Source organism: Azolla caroliniana, unplaced genomic scaffold (genome assembly GCF_043228905.1).
Source record: "Azolla caroliniana isolate FFs.n. ecotype wild unplaced genomic scaffold, voAzoCaro1.0.p SCAF_3, whole genome shotgun sequence".
Lineage (NCBI taxonomy): Eukaryota > Viridiplantae > Streptophyta > Polypodiopsida > Salviniales > Salviniaceae > Azolla > Azolla caroliniana.
Genome location: NW_028230438.1, coordinates 19,933,683 through 19,956,559, shown reverse-complemented (window position 1 = coordinate 19,956,559; position 22,877 = coordinate 19,933,683). Strand labels below are relative to the sequence as shown.

Genomic DNA, 22,877 nt, shown 5'->3' with positions numbered 1-22,877 from the left:
CAACAACAATTTCTGCACCGCCCATCCGATGATTAACCCGCTGCCGCCCCCATTCTCTGGATTCGCGCCCGATCTGTTCGACTTCAACCCTAATTTGGCGGCCGTTTCGAATGCCAATATAACCTCTCCTGCGATCAATAGCTTCTATGGAAAGGCAAGACCAGATCAGTTTATCACGCTGCCCGCGGCTGCAAATGACATGATGTGCCCCAGTTCTAACTACTTAGCCGCGAATGATGTGATGATGATACAGCCGCCCGCATTAGCTACTAATTCTGTAGCTTTAAAATCGAAGCTTCAGGAGCTCATGTCAAACATGAATTACATGGAACCATATTACTACAATAGTAATAATAATGACAACATTAATAACAACAACAACAACAATTTGCTCTCGGATGTGACATGGCAGCAGGCAGTCTGCTTGATGCAACTGGATCAATATGGCGATGACAGCAATCTCACGGCCGCTTGCGATTTCGGTGCAGGAGCTGGAGCTACCATGGAAGCTGTAGCCATGGCCACCTGCAGTACCACAAAATACAACAATAACAATGATAATTCATGTTCATCCTATAATTCCTCGCTCCATGAAGCGGAATTGATGCAACAGCAAATGAGCAGTACATCGGCAGCAGAGGAGGATCATGGCATTACTCATGACCAAGAAGAAGAAGAAGATGATGATGATGATAATTCTCATCCTCATCATGGAACTGAGGAATGGAGGAGGATTGATGATTATGAAGCAAAGAATAAGAATATGGATGATGCAAATCAAGATTGTGGTGGTCTGCATGAGCATCATCACGAATTCATCCGCCTGAATGATGAAGATCATGTTCGTGATTCGAATGATGATGATAAGTTGGCCGGTACAAGGGATTGGCCGACTAACGATTCTGTTAATAATCATGCCAGATGTGCGACAACTACTACTAGTTATGGTAGCATTATAGATCATGATACTATTGTGCAACGTTCGGATAATAATACAATTGGACAACCCTCGAGTGCTCAAAGCATGAGTAGCAGTAGTAGTGCGACTACATCTACCGATTTTCGGAATCGGATCGATACACATAATAATAATAATAATAATAGTGATGAAGTTGATCGTGCAATTGCTAGTGGATCAACATCAATAAGACAAATATAGTTAAGGTGTGTCTAGCGCTTTGTGATGATGCCATGGTCGAAACAATGAGACAACGGAGGGTTGTGTACTATTAATCGAAGATCCTTTCATGGGGAAGAGGGATCTGCCCAATTATTGTCAATTTGTATTATCATGAATGGATCAGATCGATCGGTTGGTTGGTCCTTTATGTGGTCCTCACATTGATGGTGATGGTTATGACCATGGCAAGTGTACTACTTGGGAACCTAATTATTGGTAGAGGGTGTGCTCACTAATTATTATTAGTTTGATGGCTAGTGTATATGAAGTCAATGCAATAAGAGTACTTAAAATAGAGTGTATAACTAGGAAGTTGTTGTTTCGAGTACTGAGTGTACCTAGGAAGTTGTTGTTTCTCCCGTACAATGTAAAGGCTTGTAGACTATATGTTATGGATCATATGATGGACACATTAAATGTTCTATGTATGGAATAAAGGTTTACTGCAATATGAGAAGTATTTGAGTGTCTTGTGTCATGACGAATCACATTTGTAACTCTTTTAAGTTATATGCACTTTTGTTCGAAGAATGAATGTTTTACTTGTTTTTTATGGTGAATGGATTTACATCAAAGCCTTTGCTTCATTATTGAATGGATGAGAAGTTTGGGGCAATAAGTAATGAAAAAATATTGCCTCTAGTCGGATTCAGCCTCTTTCAAAATTGGAAGCGACAAGTAAAACGTAACTTGAGATGCCATGATGTGTGCTAAATCAGTGCAATTGATTATATGAAGCATATTATTATTTGCTTGCTTGCAGGGAAATCACAAAGAACAACCGGGGGACATGTCCACTAAATCACAAAGAAGTTCAACCTGGGATATTATTATATCCACTAAAGCCAGCAATGAGGCTTGACATTTATTTGTTACCTAAATGACCTCTTATCTAATTAATGGCATTATAATGTAATATAGTGTGGTTGTGAACGATACTCTCTAGTGATGTCTTTTTTCTTTTTAGAGAAGATAATTGGTCATCTTAAAAAACAACTTACAACTTATGTCTTGCTAAAGTAGTGATCTCATGAATTTGGGAAAGAAATTTCTTTTTTTACACACCCCTACAAGATTGTAATTAACCTGTATGTTTAAATTTAGTCATGTATGAAAGTCTTATGCAATGATTGTGCATCGTCATTTTACGTGATTTACATAGTGCAACACATTCTATTGTGCTCAACTATCTCTAACATTTCAATTGGTTGATACATGACAAGGGACTCATGGCAACATTATCATTTTACAACCTCGTCTCAACGTGAGCATATTTTTTATATTCTAGGTAGGGTGTGCTAAATAGCTCTAAAGTCTTGATGCTCTCATTTTCACTATTAATGTTTGACATTGCATTGACAAGTCAAATTTAGCTTTCCATATTTCCCACACATAAACATCCCCTACATTCGAAACAGGCAAGCTTAGTGGACGTGTTCAAACGAGAAGACAACAACTTTCTACTTTCTAGCCTACATAACGGTAAATTATCCATATGTTTTGGCAAGATATTATTATTGCATCTTACTCAAACTCCCTCACCATCCCTCAAATCCATTGCTTGCAACCATTTTAGTCAAGCTCATATAATATATCAATCGAATGTGTACAAGAGTCCGTTCTGGATAAGAGTCCAGGTAAAACTCAACTTACTAGGATGTAATACCCTAGACACCAAGTTGTTTCACGCTAATAGATGGATAATTATCAATCCTTCTTGTATTGTAGTAGTAGGCTTCATTCCCCTAGCACTGTTGGGTCAGCCACACGTTCGACATATCAGAACAATTGATACGGAATTATAGCGCTGATACAAGTTGTGAAGTACATATCGCAAACAAAGAAAACACGAGTTGTATGCAAAGGTGCTATTGCTCGAGTGAAAGGGTCCTTCAAATTCATTCACATAAGATGTCAATCGTCATGAATGGAATTACTAGTGGCAAAACAAACGAGTTCATGGAGTAGAGGACAAGAGATCATCATGGCACTGATCGAGACCTAGTTGCCATAACAAGCAGATGGTGGGATTACGATCCGTGGAGCGAAAGTACGAAACACATCCATGACAAAAAGAGGATGAGAAGGGGATGGTAAAATATTCGGAAACAAATTCTGAAGGTGTCCCTCTCCCCACTCGAGGTTCATGAGATTTCCCCATTACACATATTAAGTTATGTACTACCAATGTTTTGAGAGGGGTATTTTAGGCAATTTCTCGAAACCGTGAGGAAGGGCATTTTGGGAAATTTCCTGTTTCTTGGTAAGACAAGACAGAGACAGAGACAGAGACAGAGACAGAGAAAGAGACAGAGAGACAGAGACAGAGAACAGGTGATGGGTGTTTTGATGGCGGGTTCGTAGAGAGACAAAGGGAAAATAGGCATTTTGTACAGTCGCGATCCTGAGATCGATTCTGCAGAATACCTTCTCACACCATGAAGATCCTTGTCGCTGTCAAACGAGTCATCGATTATGCGGTCAAAATCCGTGTAAAATCTGACAAGGTACATGCAGTATTGCTATTGCCTAAGGTACGAGGGTTAAGGTTTCTTCCCCACCGTTTCCATAGGATTTAAGTGTTCCAGTTTGGAGAAAATTAGGGTTTCCCCCCAGCACCACCACAGGATTTAGGGCTCCGTTTAGAAAAACGTAGGTTTTCTGGTCATCACTTATATAGGACTTAGGGTTTCGTTGGTTTTTTTTTTTCGAGGATTAACTTTTTCTATTTGCGGATTCCTTTGCGTAATTTCTTTTCAAACGGGGCATCAGGAAGTCTCTATGTATTTTTTTTCAACCGTTCCTGTATATAATTTAGGGTTTTGTTATTTTGTTACTAGAGTTTCTTTCTTGTGCTCTGTGTTAGACATGTCGACATGCAGACCAGTTGAATCTCGCCAAGAAATAGGGTTTCTTTACCTCTCAGTATGATTCTTTGCTGTCTTATATGCACTGTCATGCATAGACTGAATCAAAGTTCTTATTTTTATGTTCCTTCAGACTGGTGTAGAAACCACAAACGTGAAGATGTCCATGAATCCCTTCTGTGAGATAGCATTAGAAGAAGCATTACGAATCAAGGAGGCTGGCATTGCCTCCGAAGTGGTGGTTGTGAGCATGGGGAGTGAGAAATGCACAGATGTATTGCGGACTGGCCTTGCCATGGGTGCAGACAGGGGAATACATGTGGCATCAGATTTGCCTCTTCATCCAATGTCAGTTGCTAAGCTTCTTCGTGCCCTTGCTGTCTCTGAGAAGCCTGGCCTTCTCCTTCTTGGAAAACAGGTTTGGTTCCTTCATTGTCTACCTAGTGTCAACATAATAAGAGTAGTTCCTTTTTCTTCGGATGGAGTAGCAAGTGTGGATTTATACTCTCTAGATTTAGGTATAAGAAACACAATGCATCTTTCCTTGAAGCAAAAGATAAAGATTTTATTGATGCCATGATATGCTGAACTCGATCATAATTCAGATGGGGAGAAAGAGTCTTGCTAATGTCCACAATAGGCTGAACTTGACCTACGGGACTAATTGAGTACAATGTGTTTGACTTTGAACTATTCAGAAAAAAGAGAATAAAATAAAAGTGAAATTAGATATAAGAGCACTGAGGATGCAAATATCATTGTGTACATTCTTATATATTGTAATAAACCTCTACCTCCTTTAGTCGCCCTTAATCTTTAATGAGAACCCCATGTCATGATGGTACATCCTTATATATTGTAATAAACCTGTATTCCCTTTAGTCATCCTTTATATTTAATGAAAACTCCATGTCATGACGGTACATCTTTATATATTGTAATAAATTTGTATCCCCTTTAGGTGTCCTTAATCTTTAATGAGAATGCCATGTCATGACGATATATTGTGTATCTCCAGTATTTTACACACACACATGCACGCCAGTGGGCCGTGTTTTCTTTGGCTGACACCAAATCAAAATCCTGGGACTCTTGGCCTTCGACTTTGCAGTCTTCTTGGGTGGTTTGTCCTTGACTATCACATTTATGAGCACCCTTCCCATTGAAACATGTATTTGACTGTACAATTTCTCTATCCTATTCAATATAAAATGCTCCATATTCAGTTAATGACAAATCCCTATCTGCAGCTTCACCTCCTAAATTAACACAGAGAACTCCTCTTAATGAAAGCAAAGGATTCCACTCTTCAGTGTTGTTAAACATTGAGCTCAAGGCATGAACACATCTCCCTGCAACTACATCTCTATAATACACCCACTCGACTCTAACCACCTAGTCTCCAAGGTGCTTTATCCTCTTAATAAATATTTCTGCCTTCTCCTTTTACACCATCTGCTCAATGGAGGATTGATTTTCTAGGTTTTGGATGCTGATCTCATTCTGTATTGTATACTAATTCCAAAAAATTTGTCTACCATGCACTGCTTTTAATATGTGCTAAATAATCTCCAACACTGAATCTGTGATGCCCATAACACTGCCTTATATGTTGTTCGCATTCCTCCCATCCACCTCTCATAGGAGGGATTAGGCCAGTTGGGTTCTCAGGATCGAGAGATCCCATTGGCTCTGCATCGATTCTGATCATGGTGTCTAGAAGCTTATAGGAATCCAAAATAGTGGTCATCTTGAATTGCCAGAATGTGTAGTTTGTTCCACCAAGCTTGATCTCCGAAAGCACCCGGTGGTTATGACCCTGACCAACCAGGGGGTCAATATCCATTTGGTACTGTCTGTTCAGCTTGACCATGTACTCACAATTTTTGTCTTAATCTCTGGGACATTTTCTCGAATCTCCTACTCCAAATTCCTGTTGACTAACAAGTGCAGAACACATTTGATAGCATGTTAGCAATTGCATGGAATAGGATCTTTAGAATGATGGACACGTAGATACAATGGTTGAAAAAATAATTATGTAAGAAATTCAGTAAGACGTGATTCTAACAGAAGGATGGTATGATGGTGCTCTAAAATCATGCGCTTCTTAGTGAACAAATATGGGTACACCTCAGTGCCTTGAAGTGTTTGTCCAAAACATTAGCATTCTCTACTGAGTTTATCTCATTACAAGAGGTTTCTAACCATAAGAGCTATCTCAACTGGTGCATTAACTTCACAATCACTCTCTTGTTGACCTCTTTGTTCCCACCGACAAGCAAGTCCTAGGATCCCCAGGTGGATTTTAGTGCCAGGTCAAATATCATCAAAGCAAAATGTATTTTTTTTGTTAGGTCTGGAAAATAAAGCTAGCTGTCAGAACTTGGGAGACTTGCTGCCATCCCAAAGCTTCTATAAGGAGCCTATTAGAAATCTTTCAAAAACTGTATAAGATTGAATTATTATGTCTTTTAAGGTTTCCTTAAGATGCATCCTTCTAATTATATTCTTGGTGCAGGCGATTGATGATGATTGTAATCAGACTGGCCAAATGGTTGCTGGGCTTCTTAAGTGGCCTCAGGGGACTTTTGCATCTAAGGTTTTATGAGAGATCTATATTAGTAAATAGATTTTTTGAAGTTGGTCCTTCCTACATCTTATGTCAATTCATATTAGAAACAATCTTAATGCAGGTGGTCGTAGAGAAAGAAAAGGAACGTGTTATGGTGGAACGAGAAGTAGATGGAGGCCTTGAAAGACTAAGTCTAAGTCTTCCAGCTGTTATAACGTAAGATCCCTTTTCCTGTTGAAAAACATATGATAATTGTTGTATAATTAACAAACCAAGATGGAGTTCAGACAAGCAGGGGGAGAACTTGTGAACCATTGAATCTGAAATTTCTCATTTATCCTTCAAACTTATATTTTAAATTCAGCTACCTATTCCCTGTCTTCTGTTGGCAGCATATATGTGCTTCTCAATTTTGTTTCTGTATTGTCAGATGTGTTTTGTTGGAATATGTCAATACAGTCAAAAGCAAAGCATTGATAGAATATTTAAATGAGCAAGACTGCTTTTTTGGTGTCCATATTACTGTCTCATATTGAAGTTCCTCCATTTAATACTACCGATAAGATATTTGTAATGCTGAAAAGCAACCAATATTTCATTGCCATGGGTTTTTGAAATTCCTTTTGAAATTTCCAGCACAGACTTGCGATTGAATCAACCACGCTATGCAACTCTCCCAAATATTATGAAGGCAAAAAAGAAGCCAATAACAAAGTTGTCACTTGAGGATCTACAAGTAGAGGTGTCAGAGGATCTTGAGATTCTTGAAGTTGTGGAACCCCCGAAAAGGAAAGCAGGAGTTGTCCTATCATCAGTTGATGAGCTTCTGGATAAGCTAAAGAATGAAGCTCATGTTATTTAATCATTAGGTCATCTGCTCCAATTTGGCTGAATTGTATTTTTTCCATTGAAATAAATGCAAGGAACTGTAAATATTTATTTACCTTGCCCCAAATCCGTTGATCAATTGTAAATGACTCAGATGAAGCATATAGTACCGTGACAAAATGGAAAATTGAGGGCCATGCAATTATATACCAGTCAATACAGTGTTGAGCGAGGTTTCTATTAACATTGCTCGGAACAGTTGATATAATTTTGCCTGAATAGCAACTCTACTTTGTCATTTCTGTTGGGTAAGAATACTCCCTACCTCAGAGTGTTAGTCCCACATATTTTCCTTCTTGCTTACTAAAAATTACGAATTTGTCTTACACAATAACCGATGATTCTTTGCCAAGGAGCTTGACGATATTTTGTGATCCCTATTATGGGAATTATTGTGAGTGTAGATTGATTGCGGATTCCTGAGTTGGATGCATATTCTTCACACCCATGTTGTACAATGAGGCGTCTAGATGTCGGGTTCGATAATTATTAGCAAGTGTTTCTCTTATGCGTTTCTCTTGTATTTCTCTTATAGTCTCTCATCCGATGTTTCAACAAAAACCACCACTAAAGAAAATTTACATGATTGGAAAGCCCATAACTTAGCTCTCTAAGGCTGCATGTATTAAATTAAAACCTAACATGGGATTGAAGCATAGCATATTTATGATGTATGTGATACAACCATGTCCCTATTTCTTCAATGGTATACGCATGTCATGAAGCAAAAGTTGGCTTCGAATTTGCAACATGTAGCATGTGATACTTTTGCTCATGGAAATCCATTTAGAACATGGAATGGTGCTATTTTAAATCTTGACGCACAATGCAATTGCTATTGGAGATCTCCCAAGCCCATTTTGAAATAGAATCAATCAAACTCAAAAATTAATATATATGAGCAAGAATAATCTAAATCACTTCTCTAAGTAAATTATTAGCCATCTATGTCAATTACTTGCTACCTTGGTCATCAATGATGTCATAAGTCTTCATGGGCTCAAACATGGGGAATGAATGACATCTAGAGGAGTTTATTCATGTAGTTTGTGTGGTCACCAATTGACGATCATAGACAAAGAGAGGTGGCAAAAACAGGCGACAAAGATAGGTATGATTGTTGGACTTCCTAAGCTAGAATGTAGAATGATTAGCATAACAATTCACTAATGCACACGCTCGATTGAGAGTATTAGAGGGGATAACATATAAAGTACATTAATCAAAGGAAGTTACATAAAGCTTGGCTATGCTCACATCTTAATCAAATTGAAAACGTAAGTGTTTGCGGAAGCGTAAAACAGAGAACACACAGAGAGAAAGAGAGAGAGAGACAGAGAGACAGAGAGAGCAGAACGTAATTTCAAAATTATATTAAGACTCTGTGTTTTTACACACTGTGCTAAGTAGCACTATTTATACAAGTCCTCTTGGGACTGACGGAAGTACCATGTACTTCAATGCTCACATGAGCATCTGACACTTACTACGAGACTATAGATACCTAGTAGTCTATCCTATTCTAGGCTTCCGATTGGACTGCCGGTTACGGATTGCACCCGGCCTCCACTGCTTGCCGGTTCGGTTGCTCACCGTCATACCGATCCGTTTCGCTTACCGGCTCCGGCTTATTCAACCGATCCGGCTCCGGTTGAGCTTGCCGCTCAACACTCCCCCTCAAGCTCAACCTGAGGTGGGGTCTTAGCGTCGACCTCTGTGGCAGTCGGTTCTTTCAACCGACTTCTCCTGGCGTCACTCCGCCTTGCTCGCGCTCCTCGTCCGGTCCGGTCCCGTTTTCCGTGACCCTCTCGGTTTTGCGCGCCTTGACCCTCTCGGTCGGCATGTCTGCTCAATAGGCCCATCTTAGCACTCACGTTGCTGTGACTCCGGCGCTTGCCGATCCGTCGGTTCTCCCACGATGGCATCGACTTCCGCTGTGTCCGTGTCCCCTTGGTCTTCAGTTGATCCGACTCATCTGGATCCATTTGTTGATCCGAGTCAACTGTCTCCGACTCGTTCTAGCTCTTGTCCGAATCGGTACACTCCGATTCGACTTCCGACTTCAGGCCTCTCACCACATCGGACCACTTCCGAGTCTTGGCCTTCTCCATGCTTCCCTCGGCTTCTTCAGCCGGTGAACCGAAATCGAATTCTTCATTCGGCTCTGTATCATGGTCAGTACCGTCGTGATGACCTCCGCACAACATGCACTTCTCTTCCTGAGTGCACAACTCTTCTTCACAGCCGCTTGCTCCGACCTGTTCGGATGTGTCGACTTCCTTCGCCGACTCGGCTTCCTTTATTTTCTTGTCTCCTCTTCTTCCGGCTCTCCTCTTACCGACGGGTTCAACAGTTTGTTGGCCTTTGCCCGTTTCGGTAGAGACTTTGTCCTTGCTTCTCCCCCTCAAGTGCGGCACGTCGAGATGCTGAACACCAAGCATGTCGGTAAAGTGTTGCAACTTGTCCGATCCGAGCGGCTTGGTGAAGATGTCGGCAACCTGTCGATCCATATGAACATACCGTAGGTCAACTTCACCGCTCAGGACCCGCTCACGCACGAAGTGGTAGTGCACCTCGATGTGCTTTGTGCGAGCATGGAACACGGGGTTCCTGGCGAGTTGCAGGCTGCTCATGTTATCGCAGTAAATCGGGATTGGGGTCGGTACCTCGATCCGCAAGTCTCGCAGCAGTCGCCGAAGCCAGATGGCTTCACAAGTGGCAACAGTAGCGGCCCGGTACTCAGCCTCAGTGCTTGACAAAGCCACAGTGGGTTGCTTCTTGCTGCTCCACGCAACGGCCGTGCTACCTATGGAGAACATGTATCCGGAAGTGGAGCGGCGATTAGACGCATCGCCGGCCCAGTCAGCATCTGTGTAACCGACAAGCACTTTGGGTATACCTCGCCGGTATAGCAGACCCCGGTCCTTAGTGCCGCTGACATACCGTAATATCTGTTGCGCGCACTGAAGGTGCTCCACGGTTGGCTTCCGCATGAACCGACTTACCATGCCGACCGGATAGCTGATGTCGGGTCGGGTGATGGTTAAGTAGATCAGGCTTCCGACAACCTGTCGGAACCGTTTCTCATTGCAGACCGGTCCGGAGTTGGGACAGAGCTTCTGGTTCCGGTCCAGGGGTGTGGAGACAGGTCGGCAATCCGTCATGCCGAACTTATACAACATATTCAACACGTAATGTCGTTGTGAGAGCAATATGCCGTCGGGGGTCCAGATCACTTCGATCCCGAGAAAATAATGAAGGTCCCCCAGGTCCTTCATTTCGAATGCGTCCGACAACTGGGACTTGACGCGGTTGATTTCGGGAAGACCCGGTCCGGTGATGACTAAATCATCCACATACAAGAGTATACATACCAGACCGTCAGAGCCTTGCCGAATGAACAACGAAGAGTCCGACTTAGAGACAGCAAACCCCAGCTTACGCAACCGGTGCGTGATCTTCGCGTTCCAAGCTCGGGGGGCTTGCTTCAAGCCGTAAAGCGACTTCTTCAGTCGGCATACCGCCGACTTGTTCATCTCCGAGTGAAATCCGGGGGGCTGAGTCATAAAGACTTCTTCTTCAAGCTCTCCTTGAAGGAAGGCATTCTTCACATCCATCTAGTGAAGATGCCACCCCCTTGCCGCAGCAACCGCCAATACCACACGAACCGTCGTCATCCTCGCCACAGGAGCGAAGGTCTCATCGTAGTCGATTCTGTGGGTCTGTGCGTATCCCTTCGCCACTAACTAGGCTTTGTACTGGTTAACAGAACCGTCGGCGTTGTACTTGACCTTGTACACCCACTTGCATCCGATCGGTTTACACTGACGGGGAGGATCAACTAGGTCCCAAGTTTCGTTGGCATCGAGTGCCCGCATTTCTTCGTCCATAGCGGCACGCCAATGTGCGTCCTTTGCTGCTTCTGCGTAGCTCTCCGGCTCGTGCACTTCTGTCACCTTAGTCATGTACGCATAATGATGCGCCATGTATTCATTGTACCTGTACCGCACGACGGGATCCTTCTATTGGGTTGATCGGCGCAACGCACCGTCACCTGATTTGAGGCCCTTCTTGGCCAGTTCGGTCTTCGTTGCCGAAGATCTGCCTTTCTCCTTTCCGGAGTCGGATATGCACCGATCCGACTCATCGTTGCCGGTTTCGAATTCCGACATCTTCCTCTTCCCCTTCTCTTTGCGCGTGAACCGTTTCCTTGGTTCCTTGCGCGGGAGAGCACGGCAGAGTCTCCACCACTTGCCGTCTCTTCATCTGACTGGTCCAACCGACTCAGTCGCTCGTTCGGTCCACTCAACCGCAACGATTCCGGACTCTCATCTTGAGTCCCGGCTTCATCATCCTCTTCCAAGGCTGATTCAGGTTCACTGGCCTGATCTTCCGGCATTCGGTCGGGATCAGAAGTCGGAGTCGGTACGGAGTACCAGGATGCCGATTCATCGAACTCGACATCCCGGCTAACTCGGACTTCCTTCGTCCGGGGGTTATAGCACTTATACCCCTTTTGCTCTTGAGCATAGCCGACTAGGATGCATTTTTCCGATTTTGCATCCAGCTTCCTCCGCTTCTGATCCGGCACATGCACATACGCTAGGCTGCCGAATATCCGAAGGTGTCTTAAGTTCGGCTTGCGCCCGAAATACAGCTCATGAGTTGACACCTTGTCACCAATGCGGTTTTGTATGTAGATGGCCGTCTGGACCGCCTCCGCCCAGTAGAACCGGGGCATGCTCTTCTCCTCCAGCATTGTCCATGCCGCTTCGACGAGTGTCCGGTTCTTCCTTTCGGCCACACCATTTTGCTCCGGTGTGTATCTGCAGCTGAACTCTCGCCGAATTCCCTTCTGCTGCAGATAACTAGTGAATTGGCCGGAAAAATATTCCTTTCCGCCATCCGACCGAAGGCATTTGATCTTCCTCTCCGATTCCCGTTCCACCATCTTCTAGAGGCTCCGGAAACAGTCGAAGACTCCGCTCTTCCGCTCAATGAGGTAGATCCAAGTATGTCGAGTATAGTCGTCGATGAAGGAGACGAAGTACCGGTTCCCGCCAAGGCTTACACTTTGTGCCGGTCCCCACACGTCCGAATGGATGAGATCGAGCTTGTTACGGCTCCGGTTCCATTCGGTGGGAAATGGAAGCCGGTGTTGCTTCCCAAGTTGGCAGGCTTCACAAATTTCGGCTCTCCGGCCGCTGAACTTTGGCAAACCGAAAACGACTTGTTTCGTTTGCAGGTCTTGAAGCCTCTGGTAGTTGACGTGGCCTATCCGCTTGTGCCATAGGTCGATGTCCGACTCGACCTTCTGTCGTTTCGCGAACAGAGCGGTGCCAATGTCATTGGTGTTGAGGATAAACATCCTCCCGTCTCTGCGCCCTTGCGCAATGACTTCGCCTTCATCCTCAATGAAGCACCCAAGGTGCATAAACCACACCTGCATCCCCTGGTCGACAATCTGACCGACGGACACCAGGTTCTTCGTGATTGTCGAAACGTGTAATACGTTCATCAGCTTCCCTTTCTGTCCGACGTGGCTTAGAGGGACTTCTCCGACGTGCACGATTGGGTGAGGAGTGTCGTCTCCGGTTTCGACTACTCCTGGTTGATCTGGTTTCTCCAGAAAGGAGAACCACTCTTTGTGGCTCGTCATGTGGTTCGACGCGCCGGAATCAACATACCACACTTCCTCCGTTTTGGAAGTGGTCTTCTTCATTGAGTTTGCCTTGTGATTCATCACCAAGGGTGGCCCCTTATCGGCCTTTCCGGTTCCGGATCCTCCTGATCCGTTTGCGTAGTGCGAGTTTTGTCGGCCATCCTTACCGGTCTTGCCGCCGGATTTGTCCGAATCGGCATGCTTTCTCCAGCACTCGCTTTCCCTGTGGCCTTTTTTGCCACAGTACCAGCATTCCGTAGCGGATTTGTCTTGCCGGCCTTCGGCACCGCCTTGACTCCCCCTGCTTGTGGAAGTCCCGGAACTGCTGTCGGCACACTCATAGTGCCTCCGTTCCTGCTCTTGCCGGCCGCCTCCATTGCGTGCCGACCCACCTCTTCCACCACGCCCACAGTGCCGATCCGTTCCCGTGTACAGCATCCGGTTGTCCGGGGATGCACTGGTAGATGCACCGGCATGGTTCTCCTCTACAAGGAGCATCGACTGTAAGTCGAAGAATGAGGGGGTATTCTCCCTTGTACACACCGCAGTCCGGAATGCTCCGAACTTGGACGCCAGGCCTCCGAGACATACCTGCACCATCTCGTCGTGAGTCGCAAATCTCCTTTATCCGGCCCGTGTAGTCTGCGACGGACATGTTCTTCTGTCGAACATTGCTCAACTCATGTCTGAGTTGCAGCTTCCGGGCAGTGGTGCTTGCGGCGAAAACCTTTTTCAGGTTCCCCCAAGCATCCTTCGGTGTCTTGGCGTCACGGATGTGGCTGAGTAGCTGATCGCCAACACTGGATGCGAAGCAGTACATCACCCTGCTTGCCGCCTGTTCCCATACCGGGAAGTCCTTGTGTGCCGAGTCTGGCGCCGCATCATTCGCTCCTTCGACATCACTCCAGTACCCGTGTCCAAGCAGGTACTGGTGCATCTTGTAAGACCAGGATGCGTAGTTGCTCCTGTCGAGCTTCTCCACCGGGAGCGACGTAGCCATGCCTCTATCCATGTCTTCTACTGTGTCTGTTCTCGACCTGTTAGGGTTTTATTCTCAAGAGTAAATGTCTGCAGCAGAGGTTCTCAACCCTCGCGCTCTGATACCATGAAAACGTAAGTGTTTGCGGAAGCGTAAAACAGAGAACACACAGAGAGAAAGAGAGAGAGACAGAGAGAGACAGAGAGAGCAGAACGTAATTTCAAAATTATATTAAGGCTCTGTGTTTTTACACACTGTGCTAAGTAGCACTATTTATACAAGTCCTCTTGGGACTGACGGAAGTACCATGTACTTCAATGCTCACACGAGCATCTGACACTTACTACGAGACTATAGATACCTAGTAGTCTATCCTATTCTAGGCTTCCGATTGGACTGCCGGTTACGGATTGCACCCGGCCTCCACTGCTTGCCGGTTCGGTTGCTCACCGTCATACCGATCCGTTTCGCTTACCGGCTCCGGCTTATTCAGCCGATCCGGCTCCGGTTGAGCTTGCCGCTCAACACAAATTAATTAGGAGCAATGCTCTACTAATAACAATGGGGAAGCACTAGAGGTTAATCACCCAACTTATGGCATATCCTTAATTATTTGATTCCTTTCTCTTCTTCTTCTTTGGTAAAAGCACACAATTATAGTAATTGTATGAAAAATCCACTTGTTACAACTTCTTAGTCTTCTCTACCTATGTAGGGAGAGGGACGTCCTATAAAGCTAATATAAAATCTGAGTATGCGCTTCAGGAAATAATCCCCACATGCTTTAGCATCCCAAAATTCCACATAAGAATGTTTTTCAACTTCTTCGTATAGGCTTTCACCCCATGTCTACTATCAAACATGAAAGCATTACCCATATTCCAATTGTGTTGCAATCCCCGTGATCGTAAAAATTGGAACAATATCTCCAGCTTGTCATTTGGACCATTTTGAACATATTGAGAAAAAACCCATTGTTGAGGCCTCAAATAACAACGGGTTAAAACTTGCCAAATGTCTTATAAGTACTTCCAAATGGTAGACGCCATAAGACATTTAATGAACTTATGTGTATTGTCCTCCAACTAAATGGTGCAAAAGAAGCATGTGCCTAACCCTAGTCCTCATCTCTTTAAAACTGAACCTAATGGGAGCCTACCAATCATGACTCTCCATATGGCCTCCCCCCCCCCCCCAAACGAACTACTATCTATTTATATATATATATAGGAGAAGAAGATCCAAAGGACTTTTTTGTTCAGTCCCGGGGAATGAAGCTTGGGAGGATTACATGGAATTTAGGGTCCACATGTATTCATCATCCCCACATCATCATTATCATTATCATTATCATCATCATCATCAATATGAGCACCACCACCACCACCCATTCATTCATTCATTCCATTTCACCTCTCTAAAACTCGTAAGGTCTACCTATATAATATATATTAATATAGATAATAATATACTCGCCCTATCTATCACCAACCACATCTCCCAAATCTACAACCCCCAATCAAAATAAACGAGTTAATTGAGATCGTAGCTTCCCTTTTCTATGCCAATGGAACGCTCCAGAAGAAAAGAGCAATTCATTTTGTAATGATTACAAAATTCTCAATCACTTGATGGTGCTCACTCAAGAAAAGATAATACATCTTGCCATGACCTTACCAATTGTTGCCCGTATTGAATATTTAGAGGAATACATCCATTGAGTAATGACCACCACGGTGCTTGAACCTTTGTTTTCCCATGCACCACCTTTCATGCTCAATAAAACATTGCATTATAGATATCCATGGTTCATCTTGCTAACACATCTCGTAATAATGCAAATCTACGAGCCATCAAATGCATTTCCAAATCTAATATTGCCACACCACCTAACCATTTGGGAGTAGCCAAATAGTCCCATGAAATTCATCTTACTCCCATGGTTTCTCCCTTCCACCACAACATGAACTAACATGAACTGAAGAGGTTACAAAAATGTTTGTAATGCCTTCTTAGTCCAAGAGAGTAGTGGTAGAAAATATAATAACATAGGTATCAAGATACATTGCATCACTTTGAGTCGTGCATGAAAGGGTCATAATTGAGTCTTCTACTACATAAATTTATCCTTCAATTTACAACCAACCTAATCAATCAATTGAACATTTGTAACATCAACACCCAGTGGACACCCCCAATGCTGATAAATTGATCCTCATGTAATCATTGACCCTCATTATCCCAACATTCCAATTAACTCTCTGTACAAGCAATAAGGTGAGACTTCCTCAAAATATATGCAACCCTAAGCGAATGCTACTCGTAATGGAAGTGAAGAAAGACGCCTGAAAATAGAATGCCATAGGCATGGGTTCAAACCTTTCCCTGAAGCTACTAACTGAAATCAACTATTGCCAATTGTTGTGTCCAACAAAGCCAAGGCAAATTGGTCCCAAACTTGCGTAATCCTTTCAAGATTTTCTTTTGAGGCTTGTAGAAACATAAAAGAATCATCAGTCAATGCTTGTGCCACCATTTTGTCCACCATAAGAAAGATGCAAACTCACAATATCACCAATTCTCTCTTTCTCTCTCTCTCTCTCTCTCTCTCTCTCTCTCTCTCTCTCTCTCTCTCTCTTATACATAGGTGGTTGAGGGGTTGTCATACTATTCCCATGTGTAGTCATTCAATTGTGTAGGCATGTTTATTGCTTTGTGGTCAATTATAACTCATTCCCTACTCCTAGTATATTCCCATGACTATTAATAAAAGCTTTCACAACTAATACATTGCATGAATCATTGGACCTCCATTCTTTATAGTTAAGAGGGATCTCTAAATGGAGGTTAAGAGGAATCTTCAAAAGATTGATAATCAAAACCACAATGATAGCTTTAGTTTGTGAGTGCTACAAAAAATGGAAGAAGATTCATTGGTTTGACAATCTAAACCAACACAAGAGCCAATTAAGATCACCCAACAAGCCTTGATATTACTAGCTAGAAGTTTGATCTTGGCTCAGAGAGGAGCATTGCTGGCTGATAAGCATGTACAATGCCAATATGATACATTTGTATGGTGTTTCCAATGGCACGGCACTAAACCAAGAGATCAGGTTATTGAATAAAGAATTAAGTAATTGTGCAATTCAACTTCAAGTGCAAGCCCCTATATCGGTGGTTCTTGAATCCACAATTATTTAGTACACAACAATCCTAACAAACACAACATAATGTGCAATATTTTGTATCCCTTTGTAGTAACAATATCAAAGTTAGTTATGTATTTGCAAACTTCAACAAATGTTACCATCCAAGCCATATTCCCCTTCTTCAAAATGGAAGGGGGTCTAAAACATATATTGATTACTTACCTACTATCAACTAGATAGCACAAGGGAGATAAAGATCATGTGCAACATCTCATTACCATTCAAAATCCGGGTTAAATGAATTTCTAAACTACAGCCTGAATGAATTCCAAATTCAAGGTAGATGATACAATTTTTTTACTTTTCTGATTTATATTAAAAACTCCTTTTCATATAAATTTATGACAGGTACTCTTTTTTCCATTACAAGATTTCAAAATTAGACTGGAAGAAACTTGACTACTGCATCCTGTCAAGGAAATGATACGAATGAATGATGAACTGCTTTCAGAATGGATGACCAATATAATATAGATTTGCATTAGACAATGTCAAGATTATGTGATTTGAGTGAATCTGGACTTGGAAATATACCAAAAATGCTTCAACACATACCCCATTCCACTAATCAATGTGAGCAACAGCAGCCCAACTGAAAATCTCCCTGGCATTACACTACTCACACTCTCAAAAGCTCATCTTTTAACAACCTCCCTGAGATTTACTTTCTTACAAGTTGAAATTTGTGTCCGAATTAAGAGGCAAACCAAATCTATGGAATTCGAACATCAACCCATGATGAGTTTATTACTACAAGGTGTATATGTTGCAAAATTTAATAAAAAATTGGGCACTTTTTTACTTGTAATTGCAACCATGAACCATGTATGCCAATTGGATGTGTAGTCAATTCAAATGAAACATGTTATGCTCTCAACAAAAGTTTTGACTTCACCTGATCTTAACAGTTGAGGATGGCCAGAACAACTACCAACGAGACCCAGGTTGCAAACAGTCATCATACATGATAGAAGTTTTGTCAAATATGTCTCTTTTGGTAGCATACAAATATCTCTTAACATATTCTTTTATTATAGCAATCTATGGTAGACCATGTATACAGAAGAATATGCCTATGACGGATGACCAGCAGGAGTTACAAGTTTATGGAACTAGTTAATAAATAAGAACATGGATGCAAGAAGTACCACTTCTATGTTTAGACCATCTGGTTCGATTCATCATCACAGCATATAGTGCCTTAATACTCAGGTATTTGTGAGAAGGAATAGCCTTTGGCACCTCGCATTGCATAATAAGCAATTCTGGTCTCGTAGAATCCTGTCAAAGTAAATGATTCCAATCAACAAATTGATGATTCTACATTTATGTGCATCAATACTCTTGGAAGACACATAAAGTTGAAATGAAAATCCATAATCAAAGTGTGTGCCCAAAAGGTTGGTTGTGGAGCTTGCGTGAGTGTGTAACACACACAATAAAGATCAAGATTCATAAACACAAATCCAGAATATAGAAACCCATCTAGATGACATCAACTAGGAGAATTATCAAAGTTATAGAACACACGCAAAAACAGGTTATCAAACTTACATGTTTAGTTTAAATAGCACAGATGTAAAATCCTCTCAAGATTACAATTTCCAATGCCCACAATATTTTCCGGTGTTAGCTACCCAAGTAGCATGCCATTCTTCAAAGATAGATGCAAAAAAGAGAATTTTAGAGAGAGAGAGACACACACACACGAGCATGATCCTTGCATTATGGGAACTGGGTATCATGGGTGGGTGGGTGGGTGTTTCTCAGGAATAGACAGAACATAGCAAACGATTAGACAATGCTGAAGTAAAGATCATTTAACATCTTTGCAAGCAGAGATCCTAGGACAGGATAACAGCGTGATGGGTGTTATATGTAACAGGAACTATTCTCCTAAAAAATTTGAGTATAGCATAGCGAGAGAGAGGAGGAGGAGGAAATACCTGGAAGAAAGAGAAGAATACCAATGGTGAGGAATCCATAGACTTGGGAGGAATCACCGCCCATGTGGCCGACGAAGATAAGGTAAGAGAGGAGGAGGCAGAGGGTTCCAAAGGAGAGCAAGAAGAGCGCGAGGAAGATAGATTTCCATGGTACTCGATTGAACGGGTCATACTCGTACCGCAGATCCTCTGTCGTCGTCGATGATGATGATGAAGCCGGCCGGCGACGGGCTCGATCTCTCTGTTTTACTCTCTCCTGTTCTCTTCCTTGCGGCTGTGGCTGTTGCACCTGCTCCGTGGAGAGAGCAGAGTAGCGAACATGGGGACGATCCGCCATGGCTCTCTGTTTTTCTTCTTTCTTTCTTTCTTTCTTCTTTCTTCTTCTTCTTCTTCGTCTGGCATCATTATTTATATACCTGTTTCTGTCTGTGTGTGTGTGTGTAAGTGGTCTCCATTTCAATATTGGAACCGCGTAAACCTATAAACCGATCAACCCCAGTTTCAGAACCAAAACCGAACCGTTTATTAATCATTAAAACCAAACCAAACCATCTAATCATAGTATGAACTATACGTAGATTCGCATTCGCGAATGTTTCAAAAAACAACGAATGCTAAAATACGATACGTTTGGATTAACTATTTATTATGAGGTAAATAAGCCTAAAAAAGGAAAAGAAAACATTAAAGAAATGGGAAAAAAACAAAAAAATAAAAACACACGAATGTTTGAATAACATTCGCATTCGTTTTCCAACGTAGGAAAACGAATGTTATGCCAAATGAACACGAATTTTATGTATTATGCATCTAATTATTTTGGAACTTCTAAACCTTTAAACCATGGCTTAACGGCTCGGTTTAGTTTGGCCGAAACCAGGCACATTGCTAATTAGAATGAGCAAGGTATTACTCCCAAGTTCCTTGCAGAATTTCAAGCTAACCTATGAGCAAGAAAACTACCACAACAAAATGCTGCATTGCAATGTACAATGGTTACTTGTACATCGAGCATGTTGGCTTATGGTTAGCACATGATGGGCGTATCTTCTGGTTGTGGCCGCTATCTGAAACCCAAAAAAACATTTTTTAAGGGCATGCATTGAGTCTCAATTGGTATGGCAACGCCTCCTTAGAATTTTTTAGAACTATTCCCCCCCCCCCCCAATTGGTTTTCACATGGGGCATGGTGGTTTGGACGTCACTTGTCCGTTATGCTTTCCATTACGATGTTGAATATATGGACCATGGGTTTTACACTAAATCTGGAAGTGTTCGTGCACTACCATTACTGTCTCTATAGTTTTCAGGAATAAGGAAGGAGATCTAACCGGTATGGGAGATACTAAGTTATACAGTTGTATATAATATCTGGAAGGCTCAGTGTTCTCTCGTTTTCCATCAAGTTAAAGTGTCACCAACTGAATTGGTTACAAATATTTGGTTAGACATGGTTCATACTTTTAAAGATCAATGGGATGGTATGGTTGGAGATTCTTATGCTAAAATTGCTCAATGTCATGAGTTTCTTCTAGTGTGGACAAGTAGTCCATTCATGACCTCCAAGAATGGCAATCCTTTTTGGCACTTTCCACCTCCAAAGTGTTTGTTTCCTCCGCTGATCACATAGAGTTTGAAATCTTGTAAATTGTTATATTAATGAAAGGATTTGTTCTTCTTTTAAAAATATGGGTAGTGTTTGAAGACTTTGGCTACACCATGTATGTATATGTATGTCCAATGTGGGTAGTGTTTGAAGACTATATTTGTATGTGTGTGTGTGTGTCTAAATGTAGATAGCATTTGAAGACCCCTCTAGACATATATGTATGTGTGTGTGTTGAAGACTCTAGAGAGTGTTTTGACTTTGAAGAACCTTCGACTCTAAGGAGCCTTCGAGTCCGACAAGGTTCTGAGTCTAAGGAGCCTTCAACTCATCGCATTTGGAAACTCGAGTAAACCCATCCCCTTTGGTTCAAGTCCCTAGTGGTGTTATGGGCATGAACATATAATATCCCGTGGTGCGAATTTACCGTAGTATTCTATACACGTGGATAAAGTGTGACGGTTAAACAATAGTGTAAAGAAGGGGAGGATTACTTTTAATCCTCATGGGTTACCTCCTAAACGTAATATAGACCATCGTATGGATATTGTACCTGGTGTTGCACGAATATGTATACCTCCTTATCACTTAAGTTGATCCGAAGAGGATGAGATATCTAAGCAACTCAAGGACTATTTACAAATGGGTTATATACGTTATAGTAAATCTCCATGGGATGCACATGTTCTCTTGGTAAAAAAGAAAGAGGGCACATGGCGTATGTGTATTAATTATTGACACCTGAATAAAGTGACGATCAAGAATTCATATCCATTGCCCCGGGTTGACAATGTAATTCACCGTCTCCAGGGAGCTCAGTATTTTACGAAACTTAATCTCCGTACGGGCTACCATCAAATTAGTATAAGTGAGGACGATGTTCCTAAAACAACATTTCGTATGCGCTATGGCCATTATGAGTTTTTGATTATGCATTTTGGTTTGACCAATGTTCTGATCACATTTCAACAAGAAATGAATGACATTTTCCGAGAACAACTTGGAAAATTTGTCGTTATTTTCTTGGATGATATTCTAGTTTATAGTCATACATTAGAAGAACATGCTAAACATGCTCGCTTTGTTTTACAAACATTACGCGACAATTAATTCTACGCGAAGATCTCAAAATGCGAGTTCTTCAAGAAATCAATTACTTAACTTGGACATCTTATAACCGAACGAGGAGTTGAAATTGATCCTTCTCGCATCGAGAAAGTCAAACTTTGGTCCACTCTTCGGAATATTCGAGAAGTTCGATCATTCCTTGGTTTTGTCGAGTTTTTGCAAAAATCCCTTCGTAATTACTCCCAATTGACGACGCCATTTATTGATTTTCTAAACAGTCAAACACGTAAGTCTACAAAACCTATTGTGTGGAATGCTACACTAGACCTCGCCTTTAAGGAACTCAAGGACCTGGTGTGCAAGACTCTTTCGCTTCTTTTACCCGACCTTCAAAACCTCTTGAGGTTGAAACCGATGCAAGCGATTATGCTATAGGTGTTGTCTTATATCAAGATGGTAAACCAATAGCATTCGAGAGTAAGAAACTTGATTCTGCTCAATGTCGGTATACCGTTCAAGAAAATGAATTATTTGCAGTTATACATGCGCTCAAAACATGGCGCCATTACCTTTATGGAAATCGTTTTATGGTAACTACAGACCACGAGTCCTTGAAATATTTTTGTGACCAACAATAACGGAAAGGTCGTAAGGCACGATGGGCTGATCTCATCCAGAACTTTGATTTTTCCATACGATATCGTAAAGGTTCCATGACCACTGTCGTTGATGCACTAAGTCACATCCATGAAGTTAACATGCTTAGCTTCGCTGAAATAACATCAGATCTTTATGATCACCTTCGAGGAAAGTATCCTAATCATAGTTATTTTGTGAAATATTGGGCAAGAATTGAGTCTGGAACAGACACCACCACATCCTCGAAGGAATCCT

General features: G+C 42.2%; 2 protein-coding genes across 2 annotated transcripts; one reads left to right on the top strand and one right to left on the bottom strand.

Moving 5' to 3' along the window:
- The first annotated feature begins 3,478 nt into the window (after positions 1-3,478).
- ETFBETA (electron transfer flavoprotein beta) lies at positions 3,479-7,643 on the top strand. Its single transcript, XM_087316878.1, has 5 exons — positions 3,479-3,687; positions 4,181-4,465; positions 6,569-6,649; positions 6,744-6,838; positions 7,259-7,643. Exons 1-5 carry the CDS (start codon positions 3,619-3,621, stop codon positions 7,482-7,484), a joined length of 756 nt encoding a protein of 251 aa, XP_087173004.1. The 5' UTR covers positions 3,479-3,618; the 3' UTR covers positions 7,485-7,643.
- Positions 7,644-18,189: 10,546 nt separating this feature from the next.
- LOC147866436 (transmembrane protein (DUF872)) lies at positions 18,190-19,687 on the bottom strand. Its single transcript, XM_087316877.1, has 2 exons — positions 19,310-19,687; positions 18,190-18,644 (listed from the first exon to the last, which is right to left on the bottom strand). The coding sequence occupies exons 1-2, from the start codon at positions 19,644-19,646 to the stop codon at positions 18,565-18,567; spliced, it is 417 nt and encodes a 138-aa protein (XP_087173003.1). The 5' UTR covers positions 19,647-19,687; the 3' UTR covers positions 18,190-18,564.
- Positions 19,688-22,877: the final 3,190 nt, after the last annotated feature.